Consider the following 23,440-nt stretch of genomic DNA (forward strand, 5'->3'; position numbering starts at 1 on the left):
AAGAGTTTGAGACGTGGAGGCTGGTGAGACGGCCTGAGGAGGTAGGCGCAAGATGAGGGGAACAGAGTCCAGAAAGGGGTGGCCGGCCCGAGAAGGCTTGGGGAGGCCTGGCAGCGAGAGACGGGACTGAGCAAGGCTGGGAGGAGACTGGACTGAGGAGGTGGCTGGGCAGGGGAGGACACGTAGAGCTGAGTCATACCTACACCTTCACCCCCGCCCGTAGCCCCCGGCCCTCCCTCCCGGCCCCCCTCCCCGCTCCTCCGCCACAGGTGGGCGTTCGGTCCGACCCCACCGCCTCTGGCCAGCCCGGCCGGCGCCGCAATGACCGTCACGTACACAGCCCGCGTGGCCAACGCGCGCTTCGGCGGCTTCTCGCAGCTGCTGCTGCTGTGGCGCGGCAGCATCTACAAGCTCCTGTGGCGGGAGCTGCTCTGCTTCCTCGGACTCTACATGGCGCTGAGCGTGGCCTATCGGTGAGGCCCGGGCGGGCGGGGACCGGGAGCGGGAAGAGAGCGCGCGCTGGGGAGGGAGCTCGCCCGTGACCCCGCACCCCTGCCCGCAGCTTCGTGCTGACCGAAGGGCACAAGCGCTACTTCGAGAAGCTTGTCATCTACTGCGACCAGTACGCCAGCCTCATCCCCGTCTCTTTCGTGCTCGGTGTGTTCGCGCTCCAGAGTTCCCCGTGCCGACCCCCCATCCCGAGACACCATTCCTGCCTTTTGGAGACCCCTCCCCATTCCTGCCTCGCTGAGACGCCCCTCAAATCCAGCCCCACAGACCCCCATTTCTGCGTCCTTTATACAAACGTGGCCCCTTGGATATGACCTGGCCACCGTGCCCCTTGAGAATCCCATGTCACCCACATGCTCACCCCTGGTCACCTCGGGGCCTTCGCCTGTGTCTGCGTAAGACACTAGTGCCCCCTCCCCTCCCCTCCCGTGTCCCGGCCCCAGAACCTCCTCCAGGGACCTCACAGGAATCTGTCCCCTCAAGTCCAGCCTAGAAAGTATTTCTCTGGCAAGCCTGGCTCCCAGCCTCCTTCCATGTTCTCTGCCCACACGGTGGGGTTACCGGCCTATGCCAGGACATAGATCCTGTGCCCACCCCTTCATATGTCTCTGGCTCAGGGGCGACCTGTGGCCTCGGTGCAGGCTGCCCGTGGAGGGCCCTTTGCCTCTGCCTCCATACTGAGACCCTAGGCCCCATCTCAGGTGACTCCCAAGTAAGTAGCCAGAGTGACCCAGACCGCTGCCCGAGCCGCTCTGACCTCAGGGCTAGACCCCCAAGTTCCCAGCCCAGGTGGCCCCGCGGGGTCAGGGTGTTGCTGATGCAGGCTCTATGTCACTCCTCTCCCCACACCCCGGGCCCGTGTCCCCACCTCCCCACCGAGCGCCCCCTCCCGGCTCTGCCGCAGGCTTCTACGTGAACCTGGTGGTGCACCGCTGGTGGAACCAGTACCTCTGCATGCCGCTGCCCGACGCGCTCATGTGCATCGTGTCGGGCACGGTGCACGGACGCGACGAGCGCGGCCGCCTCTACCGGCGCACGCTCATGCGCTACGCGGGGCTCTCGGCCGTCCTCATCCTGCGCTCGGTCAGCACCGCGGTCTTCAAGCGCTTCCCCACCATAGACCACGTGGTGGAGGCCGGTGAGGCCCGGGCTGGAAGCGGGAGCTGGGCCCGACGGAGGGCGGAGGGCGGGGCGAGTGACCCCAGCAAGGACGAGCAGGCGGGGGAGTGACCCGCCCCCCTCCTCCGTCTCACCCCTCCAGGGTTTATGACCCGCGAGGAGCGCAAGAAGTTTGAGAACCTGAACTCATCCTACAACAAGTATTGGGTGCCCTGCGTCTGGTTCTCTAACCTGGCGGCACAGGCCCGGCGGGAGGGCCGCATCCGTGACAACAGCGCCCTGAAACTGCTGCTGGAGGTGGGCTCGCCAGCTGGTCATTCACACAAAAGACCAGAGAAATTGTACCCGCCCCGGAACTGTGTCAGACCTCGAGCCACGCGCCTCCCACGAGGCTGATTCCAAACACCCTTACCTAGCAGCCCCCAGGTGCACGGCTATGTCACCCCAGGTGCACACTCACCACTAAACACGGTCCTCTCCCTGGCGCTGCCCGAAGCGCACGGTGACCACTCACCTCCATCCCAATCCCCACACCTAATCCCCACGGGGGAGCTCACGAGTCAGGCCCGCCCATAACTCGCATCTGCCCCCAGGAGCTGACTGTGTTTCGGGGCAAGTGTTCGATGCTCTTTCACTACGACTGGATCAGCATACCCCTCGTCTACACCCAGGTAATCCCGCAGCGACTCCACGTGGATCCGTCCTCAGATACACTGGTCTCAAGGGGAAATGGAGGGCCAGCTAGGGCCCCATCACAGGGACTCCTGATGCTAGCACTGGTCTCTCCGAGAACCCGAGGCCAGGAGAGCCTGACCTGGCCACTGCCTGCCCCCAGGTGGTGACAATCGCAGTGTACAGTTACTTCCTGGCCTGCCTCATCGGTCGCCAGTTCCTAGACCCTGCGCAGGGCTACAAAGACCACAACCTTGACCTGTTTGTGCCAGTCTTCACTCTGCTGCAGTTCTTCTTCTATGCCGGCTGGCTCAAGGTGGCTGGGGCCCTGAGCCTGGGCTCCGGGAGTGGGGCGGGCAGGGGTTCTCAGGCCTCTGCTTACCTCCCTTCTCCCCACTAAGGTAGCAGAGCAGCTCATCAACCCCTTTGGTGAGGACGACGACGATTTTGAGACCAACTTTCTGATCGACCGCAACTTCCAGGTGAGACTCCCTTGAGCCCATACCCAGGCTCCCCAAGTGGCCCTGGCCTCAGTCAACCCTGCCACGACTTGCCCAGGCCTCGCCTCTGAACCATCCTTGTCTCCTTGGCATCACACTCCTGCGGGCCCACGCCTCGGCGCCTGTGCTTTGCTACCCCCACCTAGCGCGGTGTCCCCGGCTGCAGGTGTCCATGCTGGCGGTGGACGAGATGTACGATGACCTGGCCATGCTGGAGAGGGACGTGTACTGGGACGCAGCGGAGGCTCGGGCCCCCTACACCACGGCCACCGCCTTCCTGAGGCTGCAGCCCTCCTTCCAGGGCTCCACCTTCGACATCACGTGAGCCAGCGGGGTGGGCGGGGCCTGCTGGGTGCTAGGCTTATGGCACTGTGGGGACTAATTGAGGGGGGGGGGGGCGTCTGTGGGACCCCACAACAGGGCTAACGGCTAAGCTGGAAATTTGGGGCTAAGAGCTAAAGTCTATGAGGATAGCCCTAGCCGGTTTGGCTCAGTGGATAGAGTGTCGGCCTGCGGACCAAAGGGTCCCATGTTCGATTCCGGCCAAGGGCACATGACCCGCAACAGCCAATCAATGATTCCCTTTCATCACTGATGTTTCTATCTCTCTCTTCCTCTCCTTCCTCTCTGAAATAAATAAAAATAGACTTTAAAAAAGCAAATTTCTAGACGCATATAAAGTGAGATAGAAATAAACCATTGCTTCTTTAAAAAAATAAAAATAAAGTCTATGAGGATAGTGATTGGGATCAAGGTCTGGGATCAGGCCACTAATTGGGTCAGAGCTAAGGGCTAAGGTGTGTGAGGATTGGATGGGTGGTCAGAGGCAATACGATACCACAACTACGGCTTTGAGGCCTAAGTTTGAGCAGAGCCAGAGCCAGAGGATAAGGCCTGGCTCTTGGCTGAGCGGCCAAGGTCTTTTGGGACAAGTGAGACAAACGGGTGAGTGGAGCCAGGAAAAGCAGTGGGCCTCGGTCCCACCTCTGTCATCCAAGGAGAGGGGCGAGGTAGCAGTGCTGACCCACGCTCCGTCCCACAGGCTGGCCAAGGAGGACATGCAGTTTGAGCGGCCAGATGGCGCGGACTTGCCGCTGGGCGAGGCGCATGGCGATTTCTTGCAGCGCCTCCTGCCGGTGGGCCCGGGCATGGCTGCAGGAAGCCTGCTGGGCCGGCGCCTGTCCTTGTTGCGCCGCAAGAACAGCTGCGTGTCGGAGGCATCCACAGCCGCCAGCTGCGCGGGCACCAGCGCCCTGGATGGCGTAGCCCCGGAGGGTGACTGTGAGGACCTACTCTTGGACTCCGGACTTCGAGAGCCGGAACCCGAGCCCCACACTGGGCCAGAGCCGCCAGCCCCCGGGCTGGACGCTGAGCCCTTCACCACAGTGCCCATGCCCGCACCCAGAGGGCCGGCTCCGCCCTGGCTGCCCAGCCCCATTGGCGAGGAAGAGGAGAATCTAGCTTGAGACCCTTGGGCCCAAGATCCCAGGAACAAGGAATCAAGACCCACACCGCACCCACGCAGACATCTGGGTCTGCATAAGGCCCTGGTGAATTTCATCTGCCGGCTTTAGACCAGCTCCCGCTGCCTGTGCTCCTGCCTTCATGTCTGGCCTGCCTCCTGTGGGCAGGCCCTGGGCTCAGGGGAAAGGGATTTTTCCAGCTTAGAGCAGCTCATTCTTCCTGCCAGCGGCCCCCCCTCCCCCTTCCACCCCCAACTGCCTGGAAGGGTTCTGTAAGTGTGTCCTGCCTTTATTGTTTCCACAAAATGGAGATATGAGTGCCTACCTCTTTGAGTTGTGAGGATGGGAATGAAATAACAGCTTTAAAGCCTTTGTACATAATAGGTGCTCAATAAAATGTTAGTGGTTTCCACTCAACGTTAGTCTGACTTCTCCTGCCACGCATTATGCGAAGTCTGATTGTAGCAATTTTCCAGGTTATTTCATGATGCCCTGCCCACTTCTTTCCAAAGTCTGCTCTCTGAAATGGCCCCATCAGTGCACACAACTTTACTCATTCATTAAAGTACCAGCCACAGTCCCAGGACTACAGCTTCCTGCTGCCAGCCTTGATTTATGATTCTACAAGCAACCTTTCTGTGCCAAGTCCCCGAATTCTCAGATACCCTTTTAGTGCTCCTGGTCTTAATTCAATCATGTGCTGATGACCTCTGTATTTAGATGTCCACACAGGATCCCTCCCCTGTGTCTAGACCAGTGGTCGGCAAACTCATTAGTCAACAGAGCCAAATATCAACAGTACAACGATTGAAATTTCTTTTGAGAGCCAAATTCTTTAAACTTAAACTTCTTCTAACACCACTTCTTCAACATAGACTCACCCAGGCCGTGGTATTTTGTGGAAGAGCCACACTCAAGGGGCCAAAGAGCCGCATGTGGCTCGTGAGCCGCGGTTTGCCGACCACTGGTCTAGACCCATAGATCCAACTGTCTTCTCAATGTTTCCATGTAGGGATCTTTCACGCATCTCGGATATAACAGGACATAACATGTCCCAGAACCAGCTCCCCAACCTGTCTCTGTTGGCTCTGTCCTTCCAGATGATAGATGATGAGGCTAAAACCTGAAGTCATCTTCAACTCTTTTCTCTTACCCTCCTCCACACTAACCCAGCAGCAAATCTCATCGGCTTGGTCTTCAAATTGTATCCAGATTCCAACCATTTCTCCTTCCTCTAGGGCCCCCACCACTGTTATGCACCCACCCAGCTGGACTAGTGACCTCTGCCCTAGTCTCCCAGCTCTGGCCTTAATCCCCCACAGTCAGTTCCTCCCACAGCAGCCAAAGGGAGCCTATGAACACCCAAGTTAGATAACACGCTTCCACAACTCCCACCGCATTTAGGATAAAGGCTAGTCTTCCCCACAGCTCACAAGGCCCTGAACAATCTCCCTGCCCTGGCCTCCTCCCTTCCCCTCACTCACTCCACACTCTCCCTCTAACCCACCCAGCAAGGTCTCATCTCAGGGCCTCTGACTAATGCGAAAGGGATTTTCCCTTAGTCAGAGGCCCTGAGATGAGACACTGTTCCCTCTGGCTGGATTGCTCTTCCCCAGAGACCTACATGGCCCCTTCCTTACTCTCCTTCAGGTCTCTGCTTACATTATATCAATTCCTTGGCTAGACTTCTTTTGCTGGCCTTTTATGAAAAATCCCCCCTTCCTGCCCTAGTCGGTTTGGCTCAGTGGATAGAGCATCAGCCTGCAGACTGAAGGGTCCCAGGTTTGATTCCGGCCAAGGGCACATGCCCAGGTTGCGGGCTTAATCCCCAGTGGGGGGCATACAGGAGGCAGCCAATCAATAATTCTCTCTCATCATTGATGTTTCTATCTCCCTCTCCCTTCCTCTCTGAAATCAATAAAATAAATATATTTTTTTAAAATCCCCACTTCCTGGAGCATGAGATCTTACTCCCCATCATGCTGTCAATTTGGCTCAAATAAATTATTATTACTTTTGTTGTTGTTGTTAATCCTCACCCACGGATATTTTTCCATTGATTTTTACACAGTGAAAGGAAGAGGGAGAGATAGAGAGAAACATCGATGTGAGAAACACATCGATTGGTTGCCTCCTGCACTCATCCCGACCAGGACCAGGGAAACTGCCACCAAGGTATGTGCCCTAGACTGGAATGGAACCTTGGATCCTTCTATCTGCAGGCTGACACTCTATCCACTGAGCCAAACCAGCTAGGGCTCAAATAAATACTTATAAAAAAATGTTAATTGCAATCTACCTCCTGCATCCCCATCACTTCTGTCTGCTTTACTTTTCTCTATTGCACTTCTCACAAAAAACTTTTATCTATTTCCTTTATTGTCTGTCTCCCTTCATTGGAAATAATGGCTTCATAAGGCAGGGATTTTTGTCTGAAGCTTCTTTAAAACCCACCACACATGCACAGTTACACAAACGCAAATACGCCTCTCACCTCTCACTGGGTACTATCAGTCATTCACACTTTAGTAAGACCACAAGCCAGGCCTTTCTTAAAAGCAGTGGTCTGAGTCCTGGGCCCATAGTCTCTCCTTCACCTCAGTGCCCAGAGTCCAGCCAGGGCAGATTGAAAGTCTTTATTATTTTTCTTCTCAAATATAAAATCACTCTCTCTACCCTGGCAGCTCATTAGCTTCAGGACGAATATTAGGGGTAAGAATCACATTGCTAAAAAGAACAGACCCATACCTGCCTCCCACCCTGTCCTGTACTCTTGTCTCACCAGGGAGAACAAAAGGCACAGGTCATGACCTCAAGGCTCTCAAGCAGCTGACCCAGGCATGATGCTGAGCCCTGGGGGAGTTGGGGGGATCTAGGATTAAGCCCTGACTGGCTGGGCAGGTGGGCAGGATCCTGAGGTCCATCAATGCTTGTCAATGGGGCGCATGTTCAAGTATGCTAGGCGTCCCAGGGGTCCACGGCGAGCATTGGTAGCCAGCCGCTGCTGTGCCAGGAATGACTGAGCATGTGCAGGTGCCCGCTCTTCCCCTGCTCGCTGCTGTAAGGCCATGCCCTGGAGAGAGGGGTGTGGTTGGCATTCGATGAGCCCAGGGGATGCCCCCGACACTCCAGCGCCGGTGCAGTGCACTCACCATATTATACCAGGCACTGATGAGCAACTTTTCTTCCTGCTCCCGCTGACTTCGATTCTTCTCAAAGTCCATCTGCCAAGGATGCAATAGTCAAGGGCCTGGATATGCTGGGGGCAGTGAGGAGGGATGCGGGCACCCACCTCCAGGTGTCGGATTCGGACTTCCCGCTCCCGGAGCTGCGTCCTCAAGGTATGGAGTTCCGGAAGCACCCTCCCTGGTGGCCGCTGCTTTGGTTCCAGAGTCTGTATGACCTAGGGGTTGGGAGAGATACAGCCAAGGTGACCTTGGCTTCACAGGTTGTTCGACCCATTGGAGTGTGTGGAGTGTGACAACTCAAGGCCATGGTGTAGAAGTCTGTGCCATAATGGGGTGTGACAGGCATGGGGGGGGGGGGCAGAGATGTGCAAACGGTGGGAGGCGTGACCCAACGGGAGGCAGCAGGCTGGACAGCCGGTCACAACATCCTCACCGTGCGTGCCTTGTCCACATAGCGGCGGTACCGCTCCTCCATGGCCCGCAAGTCTGCGTCCTTCTTATGCAGGCTGTCCTGAAGCTCCTCGATTCGCCGATCTGCTGGGGGGAACAAAGTGGCCCCTGAGGTCCACGCCAAGCTCAGGCCTCCCCCACCCATCGGCTGTGGAGCACTGCTCACTGCTGCCGTCGGTGGGTGGCTCCAGCTCCTCGATATACTCGCGCTTCCGCTGCAGCTCCAGATCCGCTTCATGCAGCTTCTGCCTGTGGGCAGGGGACAAGCAGCAGAGGTGGCAGTGAGGCGTTCCCAGCTGGCTGGGAGTGTCCCGCCTGGCCACAGAGGCCTCTCTGCCTGCCTCCCAGCACAGCGGCTGTGTGCGCTGGCCCCAGTGCCTCCTCTGCCACCGGAACCACAACCCTCCGGACCCCTCGTCAGGTGGCCCGTAGACCAGCCCCCCATCTGTCCACTTCTCCTATTTCACAGCTCACATTCTGATCCAGCCACCACCACCCACTGCCAGTCTGTTCCACTCTCAACCCCTCAGTTCCATTCTCCACCCAACAGCCGGTGATCTTTCTAGAATGCAAATCTCTTGTAACAAAAGGAAATGCTAACTGCAAGTTGTACCTAGGTTAATTCCCCTTTGCCACCAGTGGCAAAACACAAAAGACTTACTAACACTCCCTGTAGGTGACACTGTTATTGTGCATTGAACGTGAAACATAGAATAACATCTAATAGTTACATCTACTAAAATCACAAGGGCATGTGCCCTCTGCATCACCAGTTCCACTGTTGATATATTTGCACACAGGTGAAACAATGCACATGCAAGGTTTTACACTTGGTTGCTTTGTTTGACATTGTAAATACCTAGAAAGAACCAGTTAAATACACTATGATATTCACAAAAAATGCTACAGACCAGCCCTTCTGGCCCAGAATTTTATAGGAGAATTAAGCTCTAATGCCTCCTAGTATCCAGCCTCTGTAAGGAAATAACTTTTTCTGTGCTCTGGGTGAGCCTCAGCTACATGCCATCCTTGGTCAGAAAAAGAAAGCCACCACCCAAATCATTTTCAGTAAGGCCCAGGTTTCCCATGGACTCCCGCTGACACAGGCTATATATATATTTATCCCTATCCAAGGATATGTTTGTTGAGTTCAGAGAGAGAGGAAGGGGAGAGAGAGAGAGAGAGAGAGAGAGAGAGAGAGAGAGAGAGAGAGAGAGAGAGAGAGAGAGAGGAGAGAGAGAGAGAAACATCGATTTGGCTGCCTCCCATACATGTCCTGACCAGGAACTAAACCCAAACCCTGTTGGTGCACAGGATGACACTCCAACCAACTGAGCCACCTGGCCAGGACCAGGCTGCTATATTTATAAAAAATAATGATTATTTATTTGGAGAAATTTCTCTGTCATCGTAAATAGGAAAAGCAAGTACAGACTAGCACATATTATACTACCTTTGTGTAAATAAGGACTGAAGATTAAAATCAATATTCATATTTGTTTGAATTTGCTTTAAAAAGTCTTGAGGTGGAAACATTTTATAAAATAAATGATTGTCTAACCGCTATGCTGTACACCTGAAACTAATATGCAATAATATTGAATGCAAACTGTAACTGAAAAAAGAAAAGGAAAAAATCCTCTGGAGGGATTTCCATAATAAACTAATAGGAATGGGGTGGAAACTGAGTCAATGGCGGTGGGGGGGGGAGGAGGGGACACTGGAGGTATACATTTTGGTTTTTAAACTATAAATGTGATCATTATTTAAAATAGTTTTTTTAATGATGTAAAAAGTAAAAGAAGACTATCACTTTCAGCAAAGTGAGACTACTTTGATGAAATTCTCTCTGTGGTTTCTCCACTGCTCCCCCAAAACAGTCTTTACTGCAGCCCTTGGCCTTTAAGGCCACACTAGATCTGAACTTTCAGTCTGTATTTCTGCTGACTGGCTCGCCTCACAAATGACTCTCCATGACACCTCCCCATCCACCACACCTTTGCCCCAGCCTCCCCCACCACTAGGAGAGCCATCCCTCCGGGACTCACAGATGTTCCTCTAGCTTCCTCTTCAGTAGGGCGGGCTAGGGAAGAGAAGAGGCGTGGAGTGAGTGGGGTCCAGAGGTCCCAACCCTTTTCTGGGGTGAGGATAGAGGTGTCACCCCGGGGCCCATGGTACTTACAATGGACTGCATGGGGCATCGGGCAGCAGGTGGGGAAAGAAAAGAGGGTTATTAGGGGACAGGAGGGAGGGCCAGGCAGGAAGGTGGGCACTCACGTCCTCGGTCTTGCCCCCCTGCTCCTTCAGTGCCTTCTGTAGGTCCTCCACCTGGACCCGCAGATCCAACAGCTGCTGCTGGTTCAGCCTGCGGGGGTAGGTGGCCGCTCAGTGCCTGCGCCGCAGGTCTCCACCGCCTCCGCCCCCCTCCACCGCGCCCTCACCGGTGCTGCGTCTCCAGCTGGTGGCGCGCACGGTTCGCCTCCTCCAGGTGGCGCTGCAGCTCCTCCTGCCGCTCCCGGTCGGCCGCCTCCTGCTGGCACAGGCGCCTGTTCTCTCCCTGAAGCTGCAGGAGCGCCTCCCTGCGGACCAGACCCCAGGGAGTGAACGCTGCTGGGACCAGTCACCCCGCAGCTGGTGGAGGGGACCAGGACAGGGACAGGGCCCTGGGGAGGAGCCCAACCAGACCCTAGGGCAGGCCTAGAGCCCTGGGGACCGGGCCTAGGTATTCTGAGTGGAGCTCTGGGGACCAAAGTGGGCCGGGCAAGGAGCTGGGCCTAGGGGCGAGGGAGGGGATACAGGAACTGGTTTGAACACTTAGGGAAGGGGCTGTGGGGAAGGAAGACGCAGGAGTGGGAAGAGCTGGGATGGGAGAGCCCACCTGGGCAGGGCACAGGGCACTGAATTAGCAGGAGCGACATCGAGGACAGGGCTGTGCCCCGGGGAGCAGAACCCAATATGGGCAGGGCTGGGGCATAGGATTTTTGTATGGCTAGTGGAGCCAGATGGGTTGGACCTACTTTGTGCACTGAGGATGGATCCTGGAGAGGCAAGCCACCAACAGGGCTAGAGCCCCGGAAAGGTAAGGGCAGAATTAAGCGTGGGTGGGCCTAGCAGTCCAGGTGGGACTTGGGAACTGAGCTGGCTGGGTTATGGCAGGTGCTTGCACTGGGGACGGGGCTGAGGGTGGGCCCTGGCAGCCCAGGGTGTGGCCAAAATTCTGAGTGACCCCAGGATACCTGAGCTCTGCAGGTAGGATCTCTGCTGCCAAGTTTTCCACAGCCGGTGAGGTGGGATCCAGCGAGGGGTCTGGAGAATGTGAGAAACGTTTTCAGGTAGCTGCACGGCCTCCACTCCCATCCTTAAGATCCTCTTTCCAAGAATCACCTTTTTTTGTTTTTGTTTTTTTTAATCCTCACTCGAGGATATTTTCCCATTGGTTTTTAGAGAGTGAAAGAGAGAGGGAAAGGCAGAAAGAAATATTGATGTGAGAGAAACACATCGATTAGGATTGGTTGCCTCCTGCATGGGCCTCAACCAGAGCCCAGGCCAGGGAGGAGCCTGCAACCGAGGTCCGTGCCCTTGACCAGAATCGAACCTGGGACCCTTCGGTCCACAGGCCAATGCTCTATCCACTGATCCAAACCAGCTGGGGCCAAGAATCATCTTTGAGGGCTCAAGTACAGACAAAAGCCTGGCTTGACAGAAGCCCCCACCATTACCTCCAGCCCGACAAGAAGCCATGATGCTTGGCCCACCCTGAGCTCAGGAGGACAGCTCCCGCCTTCTGTCGGCCCTTATCACCTGCCCCTCTAGTGTCTCTCCAGCAGGACCTAGTTCTGCTCCCAGCCTAGGCAGGCCCTGAGGCACTGCCTTTTCTGCCTGCCCTAACAGCACGCCAGGCCACATGTACCCCCAGGATCCCGGGATGGGCCCCAAACTCACCAGCCTGGGTCGGTCCTCGAGGCTGCAGCTGGGCACAGCGCAGCTCCTCATTGGCCTCCCGCAGCGAGTCCCGCTCAGCCAACAGCCGCTGGAGGGAAGGGGTGCAAGACACCACTTGAGGCCCACTCGAGTGGGCTACCCCATGATGGGCAGGGTAGGGCTTGTGTGGTGGGAACTCAGCCTCACCTCTTTCTCCTTTGTTACCAACTCATACTTTTCCTCCAGATTTTGACATTCAAACAGCCATTTTTCAGCCTTCATGGCCTCCTCCTGCTGCTGGCTCTGCAATTCCTGAACCTGAACAGAGCGGACGTGTAAGGATGGCAGAGTGGGAAGAGGGGCAGGGACTGAGTTCAAGGTAAAGGGGCAGGGCCCTGGCTGGTGTGCTCAGTGGTTAGAGCATCAGCCCCAGCACTAAAGGGGCTCAGGTTTGACTCCCAGTCAAGGGCACATAAGTGGGTTGCTATTTGCTCCCTGCCTCCCATTGGGGCATGTGCAGGAGGCAATCAGTCGATGTGTCTCTCTCACATCCATGTTTCTCTCCCCCCCTTCCTCCCTTCCACTATCTCTGAAAAGCAATGAAAAAAATGTCCTCAGGTGAGGATTAAAAAATAAAAAAAATGCCCAGCGTGGCTCAGTGGTTGAGTGTCAACCTATGAAGCAGGAGGCCACAGTTTGATTCCCAGTCAGGGCACATGCCTGGGTTGTGAGCTCAATCCCCAGTGGGGACATGCAGGAGGCAGCCAATCAATGATTCTCTTTCATCATTGATGTTTCTATCTCTCCCTCTCCCTTCCTCTCTGAAATTTAAAAAATAAAAAAAAACAACACAATTTTTTAAGGTGTTAAGGTGAAGGGGCAGGGCCAGAGGACCCAGCCTCAAAGAATTGGAGGGGCTGAGCTTAAGATAAGGAGCAAGGCCTAAAACCTGGAGATCAGCTGGCCGGCCTAAAGGGCGTGACCATATATATAGAGACCACTCATCTCTAAGGGGCTCAGCACCACAAGAGGGTCCCCAACGTGAATGAAGTGAGCCATGAGGGCCCAGATACAGGTACAGGCTCCCAGGCACCCCAGCCCCTGCTGCACCTGTAGTCGTTGCGCCTCTAGCTGGGCGCGCAGAGAGCCAGCCCTGCGCAACTCCTCCTCTAGCTGCCGCGTGCGCTCTGCGTGGCCAGCGTTGCGCTCCTCCAGCTGCCGCACCTGCCTCCGCAGCTCCCGGAGCTCTCCCAGGCGGCTCCGGCAGCTGCTCAGCGTGGCCTCTAGCTGCCCAGCACGCTCCGAGGACTGTCTGGGGGAGGGGGCAAGTGGGAGAGGTGGCTGGGATCTGAAGTCAGGGTTTAGCTTGGATGCAACGCCCTCAAGGCAGAAGGGATCATGTCGGTCTGGGGGCATTAGAGTTAGAGATGGTGGGTCTTGAAGATCATGGTCAGCCGAGGCCTGCTGCTGTTGGGAGTTGTTAGGGGACATAAAGGGAGCCTAAGTGCCAATGCTAGCCAGGGTCATAATTAGGGATGCTCAGTGGTGGCACTGTGGTGGGGACACAGAATAGCTATGGGGTTACAGGGAAAATAATGGGGGCCCAGAGGGATTGAGGAGCCCCAAGGACACTTCGGAGTCATGAGGTGACTGTGGGGTTGATGTTGAGCACTGTGGGTGCAGGGGTGATGGTGGGGCCATGGGAGAGTTTTGGGGCCAGAGCACTATGAGGTCCTTGAACTTCCTTTAATATTACAGAAGTGCCCTGGGGTCACAGGGGAGCCCTTTGAGGTTACAGAAGGCACAGTGAGGTCGAGGGAGGGGGCCCACTAAGCACAAAGGGGTTGCCAGGGTACTGTGGAGTCACGTAGAGTCGTGTCATGGGGGGCACAATGGGAATTACAAGGGATGGCAAGATTACTGCACTGTGGGGTGCTGGAGGGCTCCATGGGATCCTGAGGCATGGGCTGGGGAACCCTGGCCAGATCGCTCAGTTAGTTAGAGCATCGTCCTGATGTGCCAAGGTTTCGGGTTTGATCCCCAGTCAGGACAAGCAGTGAATGCATGAATGAGTAGAACAACAAAAACTGATGTTTCAAGGTTCTTTCTCTCTCTCTCTAAAAATTAATGTTTCGATTTAAAAATAACATAAGACCTAGAATGAGGTAGTGGGATCTGGGGAGCATTGTGGGGGGCCCTGGGCTTGCTGTGATCACAGGGATGCTATGAGGTCTGGTGATACAACATGGGCTAACAGGGGGGACACTGGGTGGGCCCTGGGAGACAGCATGGATCCAGGGGGCTTGGTGATATCCAGAGGATGTGGCAGAGTCCAGAACAGTGCATTGGGTTTAGGATGGCATGGAGTCTAGAGGGCATTATGGGGGTCTACTGGGCATTTCAGGGTTACAGAGGTCCTGTGGCATCAGAGGGGCCTCTGGCAATGGGGATTGTGGTGGGGACCCAGAGACCCACCACTCACCGCAGTTCATCCATCTCATCCTTCAGGGCCTGTGCCTCCTGGGCCAGGCTGGTCAGTGCCTGGTTCCGCTGCTGTAGCTCAGTGACCTCCCGCTCCAGCTCCACACATCGCAGATGATCATCCTCCCTGCTGTTCTCCAGCCTGGGGGGTGGGGGGGGGCACGTGAGGGGACCGCACTCACCCCAATCCCCTGACCTGCCTGGCCCCAACCCCAGCAGCCCACACCTGAAGTTCTCTTCCTGCAGCTGCTCCAGCTGGGACTGTAGCAGCAGCAGCTTCTTGGCGGTGAGGCCCATGGAGACCTCGCCCTCTGGCTGGCCCACCCGCTGCCGCAGCACTGCGTTCTCCTGCGCCAGGCTCTGCTTCTCCTCGGACAGGAGCACCAGCTGTGGGCAGGGGGCGCAGTGAGCTAGAGCTGAGAAGGGAGCTAGGCAAGATAACCCTGCCCTAGAAGCACCTGTCCCCACCTCAGCCCACCTGCCGCTCCAGGTCCAGACAGCGCTGCCGCAGCTCATCCCCCTCATCAGCCTCCTCACTCAGGAAGTAGTACCTGCGGGACTGAAAGGGGGGCGGCAAGGAACTCAGGAATGGAGGGGAGGAGACTGGGGGAAGGAGGCTGGGATCTCTAGGGGCAGAGAGGAGGGTTTCAAGAACCCCTCAGGACCTAGGAGAAAGCTGGGACCTCAGGATACTGGAGGAAGGTCCTTTAGGAATCCTGGGTACCCAGAAAAAGAGGCTAGGCCCTTGAGGAATGGGGGTGGTTTTCAGGCTAAAACACAAGCCCCTCCTACTTAGGTAGCTCAGAGAATCAGTAATGGGGTTGGTACCCTAACCAGGTGCCCCACCCCTTCCTTACCTGGCTGTCAAAGTTCCCATATGTCTCCTGTGACAAGGCATCAGAGGTGTCTTTGGTCATGAGCTGGAGGGAAATGGGGTTACACTGAGATGAGCTGGGCCCTCTGAGGGCAGCCTTCAAGGCCTCCATGATCCATCCTGAGAACCTCTCCATCCTCCTGTCCCCAAAGCCATTTCTCCCTATAACCCCACCCTAAAGGCTGCCCTCCTGCCATGGGTCCAGCACACAGAGAAGACTGGCTCTTTGATGGCGACTTAGAGCTGGGAGGAGCTGGCAGAGATGAGACAGGGAAATCTGGCCAGCTGAGTTCCAGGCAAAAGCCAGACCTCATCAGGGCAGAGCCTATGGCCAGTTTCCTTTGCCCTGGAGATGTCCTCCTCTGCAGCTCCTTGCCACGTTGGGCACCCCCTCCTACCTCCTGGATGGCTTCCATCACCACTTGCTGAACCGATTCCTCCAGCGTCATAATTCTCTGGATGTGCTCTGGGGGTCAAGGTGGAGGAGACTGAGATTGGGGAGGAGGATTTCCTCGGGTTTTCCCCTAGGGACCCCTTAACCCCCATACCCTGCTTTTTCTCGCAACTGATGGCACAGCCCAGCACCAGCTGAAGCAGCTTGCCGAGCTCTCCAGGGTCTGAGAACTGGCCAATGAGGCTCACATCTGGGAGGTGCTGCTCCAAAATGGGATGTCCTAGGACCTGAGGACAGGTGGGAGGAGGGGTGGGTGGGTGGGTGGGTGTCAGGGGCTCACAGATTCTTCTCCTCCTCCCAATACAACCCCCTAAATCCCTTCACAGTTACTCACATCCTGGGAGTACTCCACCAGGCTCTGTAAGATTATCTTCAGATTGCTGACCTGAGGAGAGACAAGGAATTGTGTCCAGAGTCCCAGAGCCCCCCCCCCCCAGAAGGGGCCAGGCAGCCCTCACCCTGAATCTATCTACCCCATCCTTTTTTTTTCCCACCTCCCCTGCCAATCCCTGGTCATCTCATCCTGTTTGGCCTCATTCTCCGTCTGAATGTCCCTTCTCCTAGGCCTGATCTGTCTGTCTGCCTGCCTTTTTAATCCACCTGCTCATCTTGTTCACATGTCCCCAGAATGCAATCATTTATCACCATCTGTCCCACCACCCTTTGGCCCTAGCCACTGTTATCTCTTCCCTGAATCGCTGCATCAGCCCTAGCCCAGCTTCCACTTCCCATTCCTCTCGAAGCAGTCAGGGGGAGCTTTTCCAAGCCCAAGCCAGGTTGTGTCTTTCCTTTTCTAAAACCCTTCCTTGACTTTGCACAGCACTTAGAATCCACCTCCCTGCCCTAGCCCGCCAGGCCCCTGATGATCTCATAAACCATTCTTTGCTTTCTGTTCAGACTCCTCTACCATTCCTCAATCACACCAAGCTTATTCCCAACTCAGAGCCTTTGCATTTGCTATTCCCTAGCCTGGAATACCATTCCTCCAAATGTTACACGGAGATCAGCCTATCTGGAGTAACTGTCTACCAACCGCCAGTTGTTCTCACTCCTGGCCTGCTTTATTGTCTTCCTACAACATATTGCCATTGGAAGTCAACATTTATGTTTGTGCATGCAGGTTTTTGTTATTCCTTGTTGCATGCCCAGGCCTGCTCGCGATAGATGAATGGAATAAAGTTGGCTGGTCACCAGACATCTATCTATCTATCTATGCCTCTTCCTAACCAGGTCTGTCTGTCCATCACCCAGGAAATATGTCTATCTGACCCTTCTCTGATCATCTCTTCACCAGTCTGAACCCAGTTGAGTCCACCTATCACCTTCAGCCTCCAGTTGGGACCTGGGTCTTCTGAGATGCGCTGGAGCCAGGCCTCATTGAACGAGGAAGGGTCTCTGGAGGCGAGAAGGTGGAATGAGCTGCTGGGAGACCTTTCTGGGACCCTCCCCCTCAGCCTCACTCACATCTGGTTCAGCACATAGGCTATGGCCAGGCCACTGCTCAGGTCCTGGGGGCTGGTGCAGGGGGATGGGACGGGGAACGTCTGCAACTGTGGGGAAGAGCAAAGCGCAACAGGCAGCGTCAGGGCCTGGGATCACGGAACCAATCAATCCCCTTTTGCAGACTTTTCCGGTCAGCAGGAACTTCACACAGTTGAACTTGAACGGTTGAACAGGAGATGGCCTGTTGCTCCAGCAAGCCAGGTCCTTGGAGGAGTGGCCTCTGCTCACCTGGGACCGGAGGGGGCGTGGCCCCACTTCACCTCCGAACCTCAAACCTCCCGCGACCAGGCCAAGGCGGAACCAAATCACCTGCTCCCCGCAGGCGACGCGTCACGAGGCCAGCTCACCTGTGCCCTGGCCCCACGTGACCCAGTAACGAAGGGGCGGGACCTCACCTGTTCTGTCCACGCAGACCTTCTACGTGACAGGGGCGGGTGCTCAGGCCAGAGTCCACCGGCCCAGCAAGCCGACGACCCCCCCTTCCTCCTCCCAGCCCCAGGACGAAAGGTGAGCCGAACCGAGGCCGGGCCCCCGGGCGAGAAGAACGGGCGCTCACCTGTCCCTGGCCCCACCCCCGACCTACCCAGGTGAACAGAGACACACATAGTTCGGCCTTGTCCACGCTCATGGCTCCCGATCGGATTCGACCCCGGCCGCGGAGCCGGGCCCCCGCAGCCTCCTCCAGGTCCGCCACCAGCGAGCGCCCGCAACCTCGACCTCCCGCTCGGCCTAGAGCGCCGCCCCGCCCCGCCCCCTAGGCGCCAGGCCCCGCCCCGGGCACGTGATCTCCTCCCGGCGCCCTCTCAGGCCTCCAGGGCTGCCATCTTGGTTCCGGGCAGCGTTCGGGCGCCCGCCCTGCCGCTAGGGGTCAGTCTGTGCCAAGCTTGCGCTTCGCGTCTCACCCTGCTCTTTGGGGGAGCGGGGGAGTCGCGGAGACCTCAGGATCGTTCCTCAGCATCTGAGGCCGAACTACCCACCCTGTCAATCAGTGGCGCTCACGCCCCTTCCCTTCCTTCGGCTGGAAGGAATTCTGCTGTCAAAATCACCTTCCGATCCGAGCCTTTCTCTGCGCGGGGAAGGGGCAGGCCATTACACATTCTTTGGACTTGGACGGGGCGGGGGGCATCTTAAAGGGGTCTGTCTGTCTTCCTGGTGGAGGTGACTCGAGAGTCTTGCCCCGGGTAGATAAGGAGACATGGATGTGGTCCTAGGTCGAGGACAGGATGACTTAGCCAGACTGATGTCCTGGTGCTGGACAAACACACGTGCCCAGCCTGGATCCGTCCTCCACTGAGCTTTCCCCGCACCTTCACCGCCCCGAGCTCCGAGCAGGGGTCCTCCTGTCGCAAAGCCCAGGCCAGGCCGCCCTGGTCCCCGCGCCCACCAGGGGGCGCTCAGACCCCAGGAAGGCGGCCCGGGGAGGGGGGTCAAAGGAAAGAGATAAGCAGAGCAGTTATCTGTAACCTCGCAGCCACCGTTTATTGAGTGCCTACAGTATACAGTTCCTGCGCTTCGCGATTTTAATGTGTACGTGGCTGGAATCTCCCCGGGACTCTAGATGGCAAGTGGTGTTTTAGTTCTCGGTTCACGGGCGAGGAAACAGAGGCTCTGGGTGGACCCGGCTTTGGGAGGAGTGGTAAAGCCCGCGCCCGCCGACGCCCGAGTTCTCCGAAAGCCCCTCCCCCCAGGGGCGGGCGACATAATGAGCGGTAATTAGAGGTTATTAGCTGTACCCGGAGGGAAGGGCGGGCTCTGCTGTGGGGGTGGGTCTAGGTCTGAGGGGAGGGACACTGGCCTCTCCGACGCAGAGTCCGGCTCCGCCAGCCCTGCCGGGGCGGGTTGGGCAGGATGACCCCGGCCCCACGCCGCTTCGCGCAAACAGTCACTCTACCACCAGACACGCGGTCACAGCCCACTCAGATGCGCAGCCGCACGCACCCACTCGGAGGCTGGTCTACGCCCCCACATCCCCTTCCCTGGTTGTTTTCAGGCTCCAGCCCCTGGGAGCGGGGTGGGAGGGGGAGAAGGGGGAAGGGGACAGGGGCCGGCAGGCTGTGCTGGCTTCCGGACTGGGCGGCCTTCCGGCGGGCGTGGGAACCACTGCCGCTGGCTCCGGCATCCCGCACCCACCGGAGGGAAGCATGCTGCCAATAGGGGGAAACGGGCCATCCTGGCCCCGGGTAGACGTGGAAGGTGAGCCAGGAACTAGGGCTGTTCCTGAACTAGGATGGGGGCTGGAGGGTCGGAGTATTAGGGAGAGGACCTGGTTGCCTCATGTTTGGGGACATACTAGAATCACCATATATTTAGGTTGGGGTCCCCAATGTTCACAAAAGCCGCAGAGATCTTGATGTTTAAGAGGAATCTGGGAATCCAAATATTTGGAGCATGATCTTGAATTGTTCTAATGCTGATGTGATGGTACGGGCATTCTAGATATCACGTGACCTGAATCCCCATATTTAAAGAAAGGTCCGTGTGCCATCAGTTTGGGAGAGGAGCCACAACCCTCCATTTGGGGCAGCAGGGATCTCATGTTTGGAGTGAAAGGGAGCTCCAATGTTGGCAGAGAAGAGCAGTAATCGCTATCATGGGATGCAGGGAGTCCTACTGTTGGGGATCAATGAAAGAGGTCAGAAGCCCTCATTTTGTGGCAGGGACTCTCTATTTGGGGGAAGGATGCAACCCCCCATTTTTGGTGAGGGAAGTCCCCCAAATATGGGGATGGTCTGGAGACCCCCATTTCATAGAGACAGAGTGTACAGGTCTGGGCCAGCAGTCCCCAGCTAGTTTGGGGACCCCACCCCCTCCTGTTTCCAGGAACAGCTGGGCCCAGCCTGTGAAGTATTTGCTGGGAAGCTGGTGACTCAACCCCTCCCTGCGGCCACAGCTGGACCCCCGCCCGCACCCTCCAGCCTTCACATCTGGGCAGAGACCCAGTCATGAAGGCTGGGACCCTGGGATCATACAATTGGAGGATGGTGCCCTTCCCCAAGGCTGACTACAGCTATTGGGTGGACATCGTGCCACATACCATGGGGGACTCCGACAGGCCCTCTGCACTCCAGGCACACCCCTCCAGAAACTTCCGTCTTGTCCCCCTCCTCATGTCTGTAAGTCTGAGTCCATGTAGAGCATGCTCACATTTTGTAGGTATGAGATGGTGGGTTTGTGATTGTATGCACATGTAGGTGTGTGTCTGTATCCACCTGTGTCTTGGTATGTCTCGGAGCCCTGGGAATTTTATGCAACAGGCTATCTCTGTGTGATCTGGTGGTGTGTGGGATTGGGGGGCTGTCAGGGACTGGGGTACATGCTCTCTATTGAGACCTTGCTTTGTGTCTATCTACCTGTGTCTTCCTTTGTGTGAGAAGTATGTGACCATCAGTACCTCCATGTGGCTTTAGGTTGTGTTTCTGTGTGACTGTGTCCTACTTTCTATCATATATCTTTCTGTGACAGTGTGATCCCGTCACGTGTCCTTGGCTTGTCCACGTCCTCACAATAATATAGCTGTCCCTGTCTGTGGCCTTTGGCTTTGTCTCTGTGATCCTATTTGACTTCATGCGCCCTGTTTGTGATGACCCTATGACAGCATGACTGTCATGGGTCTCCATGTCCAAGACTTTGTGTCTTGTCTTTTTTTAAAAATATTTTTTTATTGCCCTGACTGGTTTGGCTCAGTGGATGGAGCGTCGGCCTGCGGACTCAAGGGTCCCAGATTCGATTCCGGTCAAGAGCATGTACCTTGGTTGCAGGCACATCCCCAGTGGGGGCTGGGGGGGGGGTGGTGCAGGAGGCAGCTGATGGATGTTTCTTTCTCATCGATGTTTCTAATTCTCTATCCCTCTCCCTTCCTCTCTGTAAAAAATCAATAAAATATATTTTAAAATATCTATATTTTTATTGATTTCAGAGAGGAAGGGAGGAGAGATAGAAACATCAATGATGAGAGAGAACCATTGATCGGCTGCCTCACACACGCCCCCCACTGGGGATCAAGTCGGCAACCCAGGCATGTGCCCTGACTGGAATCGAACCAGGGACCCTCCAGTCCGCAGGCTGCCGCTCTATCCACTGAACCAAACCAGTTAGGACATGCCTTACTTTGTCTTGATGGTGATGGTGTGGCTTTGTCAGAGTGCCTGTATATGCCACCTGTGTATGAAGATGGCCCTGTCTGTGTGCCCATCACAAGCGGTGGGTGACAGGTGTGTCTGTGTCATTATCTGGGTCTCCGTCTGCGTCTATGTGACCCTATCCCGTTCGCTGCAGGGCTGGCCGGACTGGTGGAGGCTTTGCCAACGTGTGGCAGGTGTATCCTGTGCCCGTGTAACACGCTGGGCCCTTGGAAAGTCTGTGACCTTGTTGGGGAGCGCGCTGAAGTCACAGGGACAGAGCGCTCCGTGGGGAAGCGATGTGCGCACGCAGGGTCAGGCGCGCTGCATCCTGCCTCGCTCTGCTGGGAAGGCTCCCGCCCCGGCTGCGGGGGCGCGTGCGTCGTGCGTGACGTGAGACACGACGGGGATCGCTGCGTGCATGGAGCCCGACGCGGTCGTGCGTGCGAGCGCGGGGAACTGGGCTGGGCTAGCTGAGTGTGCGCGTGCGGGGGCGACTGCTGGGGCGCGCGGGCATAGCCCGGCCCCACCCGGGCCTTGGGGCTTAGGGCGCGGGTGAAATCCGGGAGGGGGCCGCCGTTAACCCCTTCCTGCCCGACCTGAAACTTGAGGCCCCTCGACGAGCGCGCAGGGGCTCCCCCCACGCCTGGGGGCCGTCCCTGCCGGGGGAGGAACCCCTGTCGAACTGAGACCCCCACCTCCGGTTGCCATGGGAACCGGAGCTTCCCTCGAGTCGGGCGCTAGCCCCAGTCCTCCGATCCTGCTCTTCCTCCAGCTCCCTTGTCTGCAGATCACGCGCTTCCCGCTCCCAGTCTCCAGGGATGGGGGTTGGGGTCAGCGAGGCCCGGAGCTGCTGACTCAGGCCAGTCTGGTGGTCCCTAGCCGCAGCGGACCTTGCTACCCCTTTTCTGCCCCCATGACTCATCCCTCTCGGCTTTCCCCTGGTGTGACTCAGGCCCCTGGGGAGGGGGGCTGTGGACTCTGAGACCCCCCTCAAAGGGAAGGGGGCTGAGAACCAAATCCTGGGGACCTCGTGCTCTGGGGAACGGGGTTCCCCTCTAACGGGGGTGGGAGGGGATGGCATCCCCCACCTGGCACTAGCCAAGGTCCCCAGAGGTGTTTCCCCCCACCCTTGAATTGGCAGCCTTCCCCCACCAGGCCTCCGGGAACCCAGCACTCGGCCCTTCCCCCACAGCCCACAGGAAGTTTTGGCAGGGCTTCTCATGGCGATGAAACGGTTAAAGCCGTTTTCTTATTCATTTCATCCAGGGGCCCCTTTTGACTCAGAGCAAGCTGGGCGCATGCCCCCTTGAGCCGAGCCTCCTGGGGGCCCAGGTTCATACTTCACCCGACATGTATGAACCATTTTTAGAGAGAAAAAGGAAGGCGGTTGGTGAGCTGGCTGGAAGTCTTGGCTGGCATACCGAGAACTGGGTTCAGATCCTGCCTCTGCTCTCGTTGCCGTCTAGGGCTGCTTCCCCGTCTGGAAATGGGGGAGAATTGTGTCCAGCTCACAGTGGCATTATGGAGATAAGGTGAATAATGGATGAGATTTTGCATCCAGAGCTGGGCACAGGAGTAGGAAGGGGTCTTGGCCCACAGAAGGACCCAGGCTCCTCTTGTCTCTCAGGCCTGAGTGTCAGGGTGTCTAGCAGGAGCAAGTCCTTGCCAGGCAGGCCTTGCCCCACCCAGGCACTCCGAGGCCTTGGGGTTCATCCTGTCCACCCCTGCCCTGGGCAGGCACCCAGGAAGTGAGAGGCGGGACAGGAATGAAGCAGAACCTGTTGGGCCTGTCGCCTCCCTACCCCCACCCTCATTCTGGGGCCTTGACAAGGCCCCCACGCTGCAGCCCCACCCCCCAGCTACCCTGGACGCCTGGGTCTTGACCCAAGGGTGGCCCGAGGGAAGGGATGTTGGCGGAGGCAGCGTCTAGGGAACATCCTGTGGACTGCTGGCTGGACAGACCAGACAGGAGGGTCAGCCCCTCCCAGGGCAGGGCAGAAGTCAGCTAGGGGCAGAGTAAACATGGCCCAGGGAGGCCAGACTTGTGGGGGGTGGCACGGAGTGTACACATACAGTCACTCGGAGAGAGCCAGTCCAGACACACATACCCCTGGCCACAGAGAGACTGCCAACCTGGGACACAGTGACAGGGTCAGACACACATCTGGGCAAGATGACCCAGCA

The 23,440-nt window shown here is 57.0% G+C and overlaps 2 protein-coding genes across 3 annotated transcripts; one reads left to right on the forward strand and one right to left on the reverse strand.

The window, feature by feature from the left end:
* Positions 1-321: 321 nt before the first annotated feature.
* On the forward strand, positions 322-4,436 carry BEST2 (bestrophin 2). Its single transcript, XM_008157940.3, has 9 exons — positions 322-473; positions 563-657; positions 1,415-1,648; positions 1,772-1,926; positions 2,223-2,300; positions 2,465-2,617; positions 2,703-2,783; positions 2,968-3,122; positions 3,844-4,436. Exons 1-9 carry the CDS (start codon positions 322-324, stop codon positions 4,265-4,267), a joined length of 1,527 nt encoding a protein of 508 aa, XP_008156162.1. The 3' UTR covers positions 4,268-4,436.
* A 2,445-nt stretch (positions 4,437-6,881) lies between these two features.
* On the reverse strand, positions 6,882-17,865 carry HOOK2 (hook microtubule tethering protein 2). Of its 2 annotated transcripts, none has more exons than XM_028134501.2 (22): positions 17,719-17,865; positions 17,097-17,182; positions 16,955-17,027; positions 15,967-16,017; positions 15,727-15,859; positions 15,577-15,644; positions 15,162-15,224; positions 14,783-14,863; positions 14,531-14,691; positions 14,306-14,446; positions 12,934-13,135; positions 12,031-12,141; positions 11,845-11,932; positions 11,139-11,208; positions 10,344-10,481; positions 10,180-10,267; positions 9,951-9,985; positions 8,069-8,151; positions 7,886-7,986; positions 7,557-7,667; positions 7,417-7,488; positions 6,882-7,337 (listed from the first exon to the last, which is right to left on the reverse strand). In XM_028134501.2, the coding sequence occupies exons 1-22, from the start codon at positions 17,761-17,763 to the stop codon at positions 7,188-7,190; spliced, it is 2,151 nt and encodes a 716-aa protein (XP_027990302.2). In that variant the 5' UTR covers positions 17,764-17,865; the 3' UTR covers positions 6,882-7,187. The 2 variants fall into 2 exon arrangements, with proteins under 2 accessions (XP_027990302.2, XP_008156161.2); XM_008157939.3 differs by having other exon boundaries at positions 7,886-7,989.
* Positions 17,866-23,440: the final 5,575 nt, after the last annotated feature.

This window comes from Eptesicus fuscus, chromosome 6 (genome assembly GCF_027574615.1).
Source record: "Eptesicus fuscus isolate TK198812 chromosome 6, DD_ASM_mEF_20220401, whole genome shotgun sequence".
NCBI lineage: Eukaryota > Metazoa > Chordata > Mammalia > Chiroptera > Vespertilionidae > Eptesicus > Eptesicus fuscus.

What these genes read in the sequence shown, in the direction of transcription:
- BEST2 (XM_008157940.3), top strand. Translation starts at nt 322, where the DNA reads ATGACCGTCACGTACACAGCCCGCGTGGCCAACGCGCGCTTCGGCGGC. An exon ending in GCGCTGAGCGTGGCCTATCG is followed by an intron (nt 474 to 562) that starts GTGAGGCCCGGG and finishes CCCTGCCCGCAG; the next exon opens with CTTCGTGCTGACCGAAGGGC. An exon ending in TGATCGACCGCAACTTCCAG is followed by an intron (nt 2,784 to 2,967) that starts GTGAGACTCCCT and finishes CCCCGGCTGCAG; the next exon opens with GTGTCCATGCTGGCGGTGGA.
- HOOK2 (XM_008157939.3), bottom strand. Translation starts at nt 17,763, where the DNA reads ATGAGCGTGGACAAGGCCGAACTATGTGTGTCTCTGTTCACCTGG. An exon ending in CAGTTGCGAGAAAAAGCAGG is followed by an intron (nt 15,645 to 15,726) that starts GTATGGGGGTTA and finishes CTTGACCCCCAG; the next exon opens with AGCACATCCAGAGAATTATG. An exon ending in TCAGTGCCTGGTATAATATG is followed by an intron (nt 7,338 to 7,416) that starts GTGAGTGCACTG and finishes CCCTCTCTCCAG; the next exon opens with GGCATGGCCTTACAGCAGCG.